This window comes from Globicephala melas, chromosome 3, assembly GCF_963455315.2.
Source record: "Globicephala melas chromosome 3, mGloMel1.2, whole genome shotgun sequence".
NCBI lineage: Eukaryota > Metazoa > Chordata > Mammalia > Artiodactyla > Delphinidae > Globicephala > Globicephala melas.
In genome coordinates, this window is record NC_083316.1 from 77,970,073 (window position 1) to 77,983,521 (window position 13,449).

The following is a 13,449-nucleotide window of genomic DNA, read 5'->3' on the forward strand; positions in this document are numbered from 1 at the left end:
TGCACGTCGATAAGGAAATACCTGTACCAATTTTCTCCTCCTAGATACTCTGGATTTACCTGAGAAGACCAGTTGGGTAAAATTCAATGTGGACTCAAATGGCTACTACATTGTCCACTATGAGGGGCATGGATGGGACCAACTCATTACACAGCTGAATCAGAACCACACATTTCTCAGACCTAAGGACAGAATAAGTCTGATTCATGATGCCTTTCAGCTAGTAAGGTAATGCAAAAATTCATCTGATTTCATAGGAAGTGGCTGCTTTATCACCAGATACATTAGATTTCAAATCAAACGTTCAGTGTTAATCACTCACATGATATGGATATGAATGGAGGTCAAATACAGGCCATTAGGCCACAGCCTACCCACTGATAAAGTATTTTGACCCACCCAGCATTTAAAAATTTAATCCAACATTTTAAAATATGGAGAAGTTTATGTAGAAATCCTGACTTCTGGAATCTCTTAAATAATGAGAAAATTTGCCAACTGTGGGCCTCATTCCCACAGGGCAACCACAGAGGAGGGTAGAGTGGGCAGATCTTCCTTTGGGCCAGGCCTACATTCTCCTATGTACCAAAGTCCTAAATGGTACACATGAGGGGCCTGCTTCACTCACTTATGGTGGACCCTCCAGGCATTTAAGCTTTTGACCTCAGATTTTAAATTTGTTTATGCTGGTAGCTTGCTGTTTCACCAAATACCAGTGTAATCTGTTGGACAAAAAGTATAAATATGGTTATAACCTTTATAATTTTTAAATCTAGTGTACAATCCATTCATTACTTTGCTCACATTGGGGAAATCAATATGAAATTGGTAGAAAAATGCAGGAGGAATTGGCTGCTTATGTTTATTCCTCTTTTTACTTTCCTGGAAAGACAAAGTGTTTTCTTCCCTTTTTCCCATTTATCATCAACAGAATAATATGTAGAATAAATCACAAGGTCACCAATGGAAAAATAATTGGGGATCAGGTGGCGTATTTTGCATTATGTAAGCTTTTCCTATTCTGAGAATTACTGTAATGTACTCACTTTATTCAGTGTGACGTATTATTTCCTTTCCGATCCTTATTTAGGTCAAATTAAGTAAACGTAACTAGCAAGACATCTCTCAGACACAGCTTCTCTGTATAATAGAATTCCCTAGTTAGAAAAGTGAGAGGATTGAGAGATTAATCCTCAGTCCCGTAGGTCTCAGGAGCATCATGGTAGCATAGCTATCCTACATCTGCGTGGATGCATGATAGACTAGCTGAGAAGTGGATTATCATCAGTTGAGGGAGGTTTGTCAGCTTAAAGGAGAAACTCTGAGCAGATTGCAAAGAAGGTAGATTACAAATTTAAGACCAGGCAGAAAGAAGAATATTGACAACTCAGCAAATGAAAGCCAATCTTTCAAGTAGTTGCAAAGTCTTTTTTGCTGTTTCTAGCCTATAAATTTATGTGTAGTGTAAATTTAGCAGAAGGAACCCTATAGTTACTGATGCATCAGTGGAAAAGCAATCATTTCTTTACTAGGTAGACTGGTTAATGAACTTCCAAGTACAAATTTGGGTTTAAAACATATCAACTAAGTACTACCTCTTCACTTATTGTTTGACCTTTGACAAGGTATTTAACCTTTTTAAGCCTAAATTTTCTAGTCTTTAAAACTTTTCTAGTCTTTAAAACTCCAATAATAATAATGTCTATCATGCAGGGTTGTTTTGAGGATTGCTTAAGATAATGTAGATAAAGCACTGAGTACAGTAATAAATGCTCAATAAATGGTAGCTGTTAGCATTATTACTATTATCTGATATAAATTGTTTAAAAGATCATGCGTTGAATGGGAAGGTGAAGTGAAAACATAGAAAAATGCATTTCAAATAATGTGAAATTGGAAAAAAAGCAGAATGTAAGCTTAGGTATTATTATGTTTGCAGTTACATGAAAAAAAAAAAAAAAACAGCTAAAGGTGAGAGAAACAAAAACAGAAAGAAATATTCCAAAGTGCTATTAGTAAATATGTAAGGTAATGAAATTATGAGTTTTTTCCCCTTAATTTCCAATTGTTTTGTAGTTTGTTTATATTACTTTTATAATAAAAGTAATTATATAAGAAAACAATTTTAACATCTCATAATAGGTCTAAATATTTTTACTTGCTACTCTGCTTTGGTGATATATATCTCTTCCTTCCCTGCTTTGTGAAATATCTATTTAAGAGTTAAAGGATGTAATCTGTGATCACATTTAGTTCAGAGACAGAATTTGACCCAGGAATGCATATTCATTTCAATTGGGTTTTCATACTTATTGTTAAATATAATTTAAGACTTGGATCTCCTCTGAGTTGGGTGGAATTAAAATGACAACCATAATTTCCTTACAGGTAAACTATTTATTTCTTTAAGTCCAACACCATAAAAAGAAGCCCCAAATTGTTTCCTCAGGAATACAGTTTATTTCACAAAGGTACTATTTAGCCGAAACTTTATATAAATAAGTAGATAGACTTTTTCTATATAAGAGTAAATAATGGCATTTGTCTAAGTAAAAAATAAATTAGACTGGGCTAAAAAGAAAAACAAGGTTAATATAAAGTGAGTTTTATGTGTTAAACATTCTTTTAAAAATTTTAACCCTAGAATATAATACCTAGTTTCTTCCTGTTACTGATCCTCTTCGTATACTTTATAGCATCTGAAAGGAAATAATATGTCACACTGAATAAAGCGAGTACATTACAGAAATTCTTAGAATAGGAAAAGCTTACAATGCATAATACTCTACCTGATCCTTAATATTTTTTCTGTTGGAGACCTTGTGACCTGATTTATTCTACGTATTATTCTGTTGATGATAAATGGGAAAAAGGAAAGAAAACACTTTGTCTTTCCAGGAAAGTCTAAAGAAGAATAAACATAAGCAGCCAATTCTTCCTTAATTTCTCTACCAGTTTCATATTGATTTCCCCAATGTGAGCAAAGTAATGAATGGATTGTACACTAGATTTAAAATTTTAAAGGTTGTGACTATATTTATACTTATCTACTGCACCATGTATTATGACACTTACACATGTGGGCAGGAATAGTGACATTTTGTGGATTTGTTTTTTAAAAAATATAGCAGACCATAAAATCATAGAGCATATGGTCCAGCCCTCTGTCTTCAGATGAAATGTTTGGAAATTTTACTATTAAGTCTGTTTTAAAGCAGTATGTCATTGTGGCTGAGAAGAGTATAGTCACAACAAAAGTTGCTCACATTTAATGTCACTTCTTTCTAGTTTTAGTTCCCTCATTTTAGATGAGAATTTAAAATTTAAAAACCCATAGGAGGTAGGGCATTATATTAATGAAAAATTCAAAACAGATATCTTTGTTCTGGAATCTGTTTCCATATAAAACTATTATGCTTAATCTGGGAGTTGGATGCTGGCAAGAATGGTTTATAGATGCTTCAGGGACACAGGTCTTCTCAGAAACACATGTGAAAACAAAAAGTGACAAAGTATACAAAAGTGACAGTATAATGGTTTATTTCCTCTACAGAAGAGATCCTAATGTTTTGATATTCAGAATAATAGTTTTGTTGTTTGTTCTTCTCATTAAAGGAAAATGTAGAGAAAGCATATCACTTTAGAATCTAAATAGATTCTTTAAAATTGAAAGTCCTTGTTTGGACCCACTCAGAATAAGTGCTGCTTCTCTGTTAGGCTCTAGGGGGTACATCAAAGAAACAAAAGACATGGCACCTGTCCTCAAAGTTCCAAATGTGCTTGGAGGAACAATTCAGACCCACAAATTAGGCAATTAGAGAATGACAAATATATGAAGATTTGATATTATTTGGTACTAAACATTAATATTAGCTGATATTTATTTCATTTTTATTTACAAAGCACTTATTTATGTTAGACATTAGTCTAAGCACTTTACCTATATTAACTCATTTAATCCTTACAACAGAGGACTAAAGTAGATACTCTTATTATCCCCATTGTATTGGGGAGGCAGCTGAAGCCCAGAGAGGTTAATTTGCCCAAGTCAGTGGCAGAACTAGGATTTAAACCAAATGGTCTGAATATAATGATCTGCTTCTGTTATTGCTCTCTATATCATATTTGTTTTAATATTTTAAATATTAAGAACTGTAAGATATGCACAAACCACGGACATTTGTTTTATACCTCAGTGCAGGAAGGTTGACTCTAGACAAAGCCCTTGACCTGACTCGCTATCTCCAACATGAAACAAGCATCCCTGCACTTCTCAAAGGCCTGGAATACCTAGAATTGTTTTACCACATCACGGAAAGAAGGAATGTTTCAGATGTCACTGAAAATCTCAAGGTTTGTGTTTCTTTCAGAAAATTCATTAAGTAAAATACACAGTGCCTGGAGGATCAGTGAGACTTGTTCTGTTTTGTGTGAACTCTTGGGGTTAAATCTTGAAGAATCTGAGGAAACTGGCTGATAGCACAGTCAACACTTAAGCACCTAATTGTTAGATGTCCCTCGTTCCTTGTCATCACCATCCTAAGAGCTAGGTGCCAGGATCATAAGCAAAACATCCCTCCTAAGGTGATTTTATCTTATATCACTTGGTATTCCCCCCTCAGATAGGAAATTAAACTGTACTTCTTCTTTTTTTTAACATATTTATTGGAGTATAATTGCTTTACAATGGTGCATTAGTTTCTGCTTTATAACAAAGTGAATCAGCTATACATATACATATATCCCCGTATCTCTTCCCTCTTGCGTCTCCCTCCCTCCCATCCTCCCTATCCCACCCCTCTAGGTGGTCACAAAGCACCAAGCTTAAATTGTACTTCTAATGGAGAAACTAACTCTGGTAGGTGGAGGCCAGAAAAAGAGAAGCAAAATATAGAGATAAGTAGTTCTATGCTTTGGGAAAGGTTCATGCAGACAGTTTAGAGTTGAACCCTTTGGATGGGTGAGTGAGAGCTGGGTTAAGAACTAAACTTAGCCTTTCTGTAACCATCCTATGCTTTCTGCAGCATTACCTTCTCCAGTATTTTAAGCCAGTGATTGACATGCAAAGCTGGTGTGACGAGGGCTCGGTCTGGGACAGAAGGCTTCGTTCGGCTCTCTTGAAGCTGGCCTGTTACCTGAACCATGCTCCTTGCATCCAGAAGGCAACTGAACTCTTCTCTCAGTGGACGGAATCCAGTGGAAAATTAAAGTAGATCTGGACTTCTGTCCTATTCTTTGCTCCTTTCACTTTGATGTAAAAGTCTTTGATCATGCAAGACATTAGATCTAAAATCTTTTAGTGAGGATAGAAGAAAAAACATGCTGGGAATTACAGACGCTTGTTTCATGCTCCCACATAGCAAGTGCTGGATAGATTTTGTGGGAAGTGAGGTTTAAGTCCCTGTAGGGGAGAGCTAATACACATTAGCATGGTACCAGAAAGATGGCCAGAGGGTGGAGGCCAGCAGGGCGCCTGCCCAATCTCCAAGAGTAATGCCTTTTAAAGGTAAAAAGCAATGTGAAATGTTCATGCAATCCAAACACCAGTGATCAGTTGATGAAACTAAAAAAAAAAAGGGGGGGGGGGCGCGTGCCTTTTTTAAACGTGTTTCCTTCTTCATTAACCAATACCACACCTGAGCCTTAGCCCCAAGTTTCAACTTTGATAGGAAACTGATGATTTGGGCCATCTAAAGGATGTGTATGGTGGCGAAATTGATTCCAGTAGTGGTTGTAATCAAGTAGATGCCCTGTGATCAAAAGGATTATGTTGTAGTTTAGTTTACCAGCTGCAACCCATAGGTACTGAAAGACGCCACGATCTTTTCAATGTAAGCCTTGATTTCTGTCCAACACATGATTTTATATTGTTGCTATTAAAACTCTGACTCTCCAGGTGGATGTTTTGAGAAATCAAATCTGTGTATGAATTAAGGAAAATTCCTTTTTAAAATAGGAAAAATAATTCACAACTTTAGTACCATGTAAAGCAATGGTGTCAATTTTCCCTCTGCCAAATTGTTAAGAAATGCTATTATAATTTATCTCCACATAACTAAATCTCAGTGAGCTTTTTGAAATCTTTTCTTGAATTCTTCTTTAAAAAAAATAATTCGTTTTCTTCCTTTTGGACTTTTTCACTCTTTGGGATTTAGGCTTAAAATCAGTTTCTGAACAAAAATTTCTTTTAGCTATATTTTTCTCTTCTTTTTGTTCATGTTTAAATGAACTGTATGAGTGAGGCTAAAATATAGACATCTGTTGCCCTATAACACAACAGAATATTATTCTGTCGTTATGCTAGTTATAAGAGGGATGATCTTACCTGCAGTAACTCAAGTCCAGTAGATATAATGGTTCAACTTGTTGAATAGGATGCTATGCCTATGAAAAAATTCTGGGTAAATCTCATTTAAGCTTGTAATCAAGAACACATAATCATATATTGTACGTTTCTTTTTTCTAAACTTCAAAAGCACTAGTATTAATCCTAAAGGGGAATTTCCTTTTATTGATTAATTGATTACTTCATTCATGAATTCAAAATATAATGCTTTGCCTGTTGCCTATGTGCCAGGCACTGCATTTGGTGCTAAGAATAAACTAGTGAACAAAACAACTATGTGTTCTACCTTCAAGGAACTTATTTTTTATTTGTTACCAATTTTTATAAATTTGTACAGTAAAACACACTAAAACAAAATAACGTGGAATATAATTTAATTACTTTTTGTTTTATGATTCAAAGTTTCTTGGGATATTTAAATACATATAGTACAGTGGAAATAGCACAGGATTAGAACCATAGGTCTAAACCCCATCTCCAGAAAGGCTAGTATGTCACCTTGGTGCAAGTTACTTAACCTTTCCAAGCTTTATTTCTACTTTTTAAAAATTAGCATAATTTTTCTATCTCACTGGGTAGCTTTGACAGTTAAATAAGTTGTATAGAGACTAGTACAATCTTATGGTCCCTGCATGATAAATACAAATTTCCTGTCCCATCCCTACTTCTCTGTGTTTTGGTTATTCCAAGCCATCAATATGAATATCATTTATTATTGATCTAATGATATTTGGGATTAAAAATCATAACCAAATTAAAATCAAAACTAGTTAGTATCCTATAGGACAATAAAACCCCAAAACCATGGTGTCTTCTTTAGGTGGATAGAAACTAATAATATTGCATCTTATCAGTTTTACAGAATTATAAAATGACTGAACTCTAAACAGCTGTGCTAAAATATAATTCTCTACACCTAGAGAGTCAGATAACCCTCAGACAGGCTAGAAAATACTCCTAATGTGACATTAGAGCAACAAGTAATAATCTTTTTAAAAAAATCATATAGCACCAATATATGCTATTTAATGATAGAATTCTATATAAACGAGTGCATTTATATTTCAGAAATCACCTTTTTTATTTATTCATTCCATCAACTTTCTGTTTCCATCTCCAGGTAGTTTACATTTTTATGATTATTATCCTTGTTAACATTTTATCATCAGGAGGAAAAAAACCACAAATAATTTGCAAAGTAGAATTACATAAAATATTTTTATAAAAATTTGCCAGAAAAAAAGGTTTAATATGCTAGGTACTGGAAATAACTCAGGGGTGATTCTGTTATAGCAATTTAAAATCATAATAAGAAAAAAAGAATTTTTTCTGTCATAGAAGTTTTTTTCACATTTGTGCTTAATATTACAGTATCCCAACAGATGTTTTAAAGATTGTGTACTCCGTGGGTGCTCAAACAACAGCAGGATGGAATTACCTTTTAGAGCAATACGAACTGTCATTGTCAGGTGCTGAAAAAAACAAAATTCTGTATGCATTGTCAACCAGCAAGCATCAGGAAAAGTTAATGAAGTAAGTGAATTTAACTAAATTGCTAAAAGTAAACTTACACATATTCAGGGAAGATACTAAAATTTCAGCCACCAATATCAAAGGCATATAATAATAACTGAATCAGAATTGGAACCGCTTTGACTTTTCTTCCAAAAATATATATCGACAAAATGCAAAACAGATATTCCTTAGTTATTAACATGTGATTGATACTAAACAAATAGCTATGTTTTACTTTCAGAACCTTGGCGGAAAATTATTGTACAAAATACAAGATGCTAATCATCTTGTATTTTAAGATGCTAATATAAGATGTATATAAGATGCTAATCAAAGTTCTTTGAAATAATAAGCGAATAAAATTACTTCTAGAAAAAAGTAGAAATTTGATTAGAATAGTAAAAATGTTAGCCAGTAGAGACTTTATTACTGTTTTTGGTACATCACACTTTGGTCAGGCCTCTTTCTCTCTGATTCTTCTAATATACTGATAGCCTGAGTTAATTTCCATTATAAAACACAAACCATGAAAAATTAAGTGATTTTTATTTCTTCAGGTTAATTGAACTAGGAATGGAAGGAAAGGTTATCAAGACACAGGACTTGGCACCTCTTCTTCATGCAATTGCCAGAAATCCAAAGGGGCAGCAATTAGCCTGGAATTTTGTCAAAGAAAACTGGATCCATCTCCTTAAAAAGTTGGTATTTGTTTACATCCAGTGTGTGTTCTTCCACCCAGATATCTCAGTTGCCTAAAACCATGTATAACCAAATGATCCCAATGACACCATTTTTACTCAAATAGTTTGATGAAGTCTGTCAATTTTAAAACTCAGTAGCCCAAAGTGCCCTGTCCAGGTATAAGTGAGAGGAATGAAATAAAGGGAATGGGAAACAGATTTCTCTTACTCAGCCCAGGCAATGAAGAATTGCTGGGAACAAGTAAGAGCTCAGCTAAATCCAGTCATCAGCCCCATCCCCCCATTCCCTTCTGGCTCTCTCCCCAACCCTGAAGAATACATTGAAGCCATATATAGTACATCAAACACTGGGGGGAAAAAAACTTCAGGAATTCTGAAGAGAACTAATCCCTATTTCCAGTTCCCCTGGGGAGGTGGCACAGTGGAGAGCTTGGAGTAGCTAAAAGAAATTCAATCAGAAATGTTTTGGGAGCCCCCCCCTCCAAAACTGGATAGGTTATGAGTCTTTTCTGGGGTTTCACCTTTGGGGAAAACTAGAGCTCACTCAGTATGCTCCTGAACCTAAAATCGTCCCAGAAAAACCAACAATGATTAGATTCCATTGGAATGTACAGGATGGCATTGCTTTCTCTCACAACAAACCTCCTGCTAAGTGCTCAGCCACTCTTCATCCAAATCCAAAATGTCACTTATTAACTATATGGAAAATACCCTGAATGAAAGAGCTGTGCAGTTTGCTCTGTTTATCTTTGTATCAGTTAGCATCTCTGATGTCAGTCATCCTCAGTTCCTCTTCCCTCTCATTTCTTAGCCATAAAGGACTCAGAGTCCTCAGAGATAGCTTTTTGTCAGTAAAAAGCACATTTCTACCCCACTCCCGGACCTTCAAGGGGTTGACGTCCACGTGAGACTGAATAGTTAAAAAGCTGCGTTTTTAAAAATGTCTTTCCTTAAAGACCTTACTGGAATCAGTGGTTTGGTTGTCTGCATGACTCTCTGTCCCCTCCTGAAATGGTCAGACTTTTCTGCAATGCTGTAGATATTTTTCGTAACTGGAAATTATCCTCCTGCCCAACCATGGTGCACAGTCCAGACTTGGCACCATTTCTGAGATGTATCTATGCTCTGCTTTACAGCATGAATCCCTTTGACCTGTGGGACAAATTCTCTATATAAGACACTGGGGTGAAGGATGCCATCTGTGGCTTCGAATGAGAGTTCAATGAACAATGCCCCAATAAACATAATGTATTAACACAGTGGTGTCCAAAATGAGATGGGGAAGTATGTAAGACAATGCCTTACAGTGCAAGAAGAAAATAATACTCATGTATTATTTGTTATCTTATGCTCTTAAATTTTCTTTTTTACCTTTAACATAGTACATGCATATAATTCATAAATAAAAATATGTATATTGGGAAATTCTTGGTCAAAAAATATTTATTGATGGGTGTATAATCAAAAATGTAGAGAATACTGCTTTAAATATAAACATAAACATTGGTCATATTTCCTAAAAAAAGCTTTATTTACATTTTAATCTTGTGGTCAAATTTGATAAATTTCATAGCTTTCAGATTTTACTGGATGAATATGAGTTATTCTTGTGGTAATAGTATCCATTGCAAGGCACAAATTTATCATATAGTTATTAATGTTATATATTTTAAATATATAGCATGTTATAAACATAAGGTCATTATTTCTATTACTTAAATCTATGAGGTTCCTTTTATTTTCAGATTTGAGTTGGGCTCATTTCCCATAAGAATGATCATCTCTGGCACAACATCTCACTTTTCTTCCAAGGATGAGTTGCAAGAGGTTTGTGACTCTCTTTCGCTAACAATTTAAAAATAAATGTTCAAGCTGTAGAACTGAAAGTAAACTTAGATGCAATCTGCTTTGAAGTTGTTATTTTATTAAAAGAAAATAAGCTGGGGCTTCCCTGGTGGCGCAGTGGTTGAGAGTCCGCCTGCCGATGCAGGGGACACGGGTTCGTGCCCCGGTCTGGGAAGATCCCGCGTGCCGCGGAGCGGCTGGGCCCGTGAGCCACGGCCGCTGGGCCAGCGCGTCCGGAGCCTGTGCTCCACAGTGGGAGAGGCCGCAGCAGTGAGAGGCTCGCGTACCGCAAAAAAAAAAAAAAGAAAGAAAGAAAATAAGCTGTTTGTCCAATGTCACATAACAAGTAAATGGAAGGGGTAGGACTAATGTTCATAGCATTCAAAATGGAAATTATACCTGAAGGATGAGTCCTTTTGTATTATTTCATTCATATTGTATCATCACTTGAGTGATTATATTGAAGGTTGGAAGAGTGCATAAAGGTCTTTTTAACAAAGTTACTCTTTTTGGTAATTCTACTTTTTTTAAAAAAAGCATTCTAGTGTTTTACATCTTCTTTCCACAATAAATCTTAAATTTATTTACTTTACAAGTAAATTCAGAATTCTAGTACTTAAATCTCAGATCACTGCTTACTCTATGACTTGGCTCAATCTCTTTTTTCGGAGCACAGGCTCCGGACGCGCAGGCTCAGCGGCCATGGCTCACGGGCCCAGCCACTCCACGGCATGTGGGATCTTCCCAGACCGGGGCACGAACCCTTGTCCCCTGCATAGGCAGGCGGACTCGACCACTGCGCCACCAGGGAAGCCCTTGGCTCAATCTCTTAACTTCTTTACCCACAGTGTGCTCACTTGTAAGATTTGTCATTCCTGTCTTATTTTATCTATTGTTTGAAGGTAAAGTGAAATAATAATTATGCCCCAAAAAGAGAAGAAGAAGATAACCTTTCAGAGATTGGCAAAGAAATGCTTGCGCCTGTGTTTGTGTAATTTGTAAGCTGTTTTGAAACCCTTTGGAAGAGAAAGTGTTTTATGAACCACATCAGTTATCCTTTTCTTGCTTATTTTTCAGGTGAAACTGTTCTTTGAATCTCTTAAGGCTCAAGGATCACATCTGGAAATTTTTCAAATTGTTCTGGAAACCATATCCAAAAATATTAAGTGGCTGGAGAAGAATCTTCCCATCCTGAGGAATTGGCTACTGATTAGTATTTAAATGGTCAATAGAAATAGCACATCAGATGCAGGCTGTGTCTACATGAAGTGGGCAAAGCTCAAGTCAAAGTCTCAGATAGTTTAACCAGTAAGAAGCCTCAAGAAATCAGCCAGCACAGCTACCTGTGCTCAGCTATCATCTCGAGCTGACAGACGTATGATGCTGGGGTGAGGGAAGGCCAGTTCAGTAGCCTATTTTAAAGTAAACTTTGTGAGTAATGGAGATATGTAGAGATGTAGTGATAAATATAGCTGTAATAGTTTAGCTGCAACACAGACTGTCTACAATGCCTGACATTATGCAACTACGACTTTGCTTCTTTGTTGTTTTTTTTAAACCTTGCATAGAATCCTGGAATTAGCCCAACCAGGTTACCTCCAAGGAAACACAGCCAATCGGCAAAAAACTCTTTCTTTTGCATCCTTCCATCTTCTTACTCTCCAGCTCCCTCAACTCAGCATGGATAGTTTAATTTTTACCATTCATGTAAAATCTGAATTAAATTATGAAGCATACAGATGAAGAAAACAGAGACTTTATCACCAAATCTCAGATTATTAGAGATTAGATGTCAGGGTTTATCAAGGAAGCCAGGAAGGCCTCTTGGCTGGAGCCTCAAAAGTAGACTTTTGAGATCATCTCTAAGTGAAGTTAAATCTGTAGTCACAGAGGCACAGGGGAGAAAGATGACACCACTTTAATCCAGACACTGTTGCATTTTTAATAAATCTTCTGAAAGTTGCAGAGTTAGATCATACTGTGGTGTATATTTTGGATTAAATTATGGTTTAATGTAACTATTTAAATGTATAATTATATTTTCTAACCCAGTTTTGGCATTTCTTCATATTTTAAGGGAAGCTCTTGATCTCTAAAATGCTTTTCTAGATGCTTCCCTTAATTGTTTGACTAAGGTATTAGGAATAAATAAAGAAAACACCACTCTAAATACAGGCAGTAAATTTAATAAAGTAATGATCCACATATAAACTATAAATAAGTTCTAGAAAGATTTGAATCAATACACAGATGATTGGCTTATCTGGGTTATGGAAGGAGGCTGGGATTATCTGGGTGGGAGTGGGGTGGCAGGGTGTTTTCCGATCCATTTTGAAGTGATATCATGAAGGTCTATAGCCCTTCCTCTGTTACCATAGAGTCAGGATACAGTTTGGATGGACCATGGGCATGACCCAATACATGTTTTTTTAAGTTTGTTTTAAAATCATTTCTTGGAGTCTTTGAAGCACCTTTGACTCTAGATTTGACCTGTTCATGGCCCTACCAAGGTTTGTATAACACCTAAGTGATATCACTCTAGAATTATATGTACTGTAGCATAAGGAAACTGAAAGAGTAAAGAATACTATTTTTCCACCAAGATAGTATGTAAATTAAGCAGTAAATATGTATGAGTTTCAGTAGAATTGTGCCATCAACATTTCCATGAATAAGAAAAGTACTTTCTCTTGTGTAGTAATTCATCTACCATAAATTTCCAAGTTTTTAATTCTCTTCCTTTTAAGTCTTTAGTTAAATACATTTTTAATCTCTCAGGTTCTTAAGAATTGAGTACAGAAAGTGGAAATTTTATTATTTGATGAGAATGAACATGAGAAGTACTGTGCCAATAATGTTTTAACGAATAAAGAGTTTTTTTTTAAAGAAATGTACTTATTAGTGTGGTATTTCAAAACCTTTATGGTGGATGCCAGACCCCCAAAACAAACTAGGGTTTGGCTCAAGTTGGTTTTACTTTCTTTTACCTTGAATGAATAAACAAGTTGTAAAAACGTTATATACAATATCATGAATAATGAT

General features: G+C 35.5%; 1 protein-coding gene across 1 annotated transcript in view; it reads left to right on the forward strand.

Annotated features, from left to right (window-relative positions):
• Window positions 1-13,195, forward strand: part of ERAP2 (endoplasmic reticulum aminopeptidase 2) — a 39,351-nt gene extending 26,156 nt beyond the window's left edge. Inside the window, exons 13-19 of the mRNA XM_030848298.2 lie at window positions 45-228; window positions 4,197-4,353; window positions 5,025-5,209; window positions 7,718-7,879; window positions 8,419-8,559; window positions 10,308-10,389; window positions 11,485-13,195. Coding sequence (XP_030704158.2) covers window positions 45-228; window positions 4,197-4,353; window positions 5,025-5,209; window positions 7,718-7,879; window positions 8,419-8,559; window positions 10,308-10,389; window positions 11,485-11,628 — 1,055 coding nt within the window. The 3' untranslated portion in view covers window positions 11,629-13,195. The remainder of the gene's footprint in view (window positions 1-44; window positions 229-4,196; window positions 4,354-5,024; window positions 5,210-7,717; window positions 7,880-8,418; window positions 8,560-10,307; window positions 10,390-11,484) is intronic.
• The last annotated feature ends 254 nt before the right edge of the window (window positions 13,196-13,449 follow it).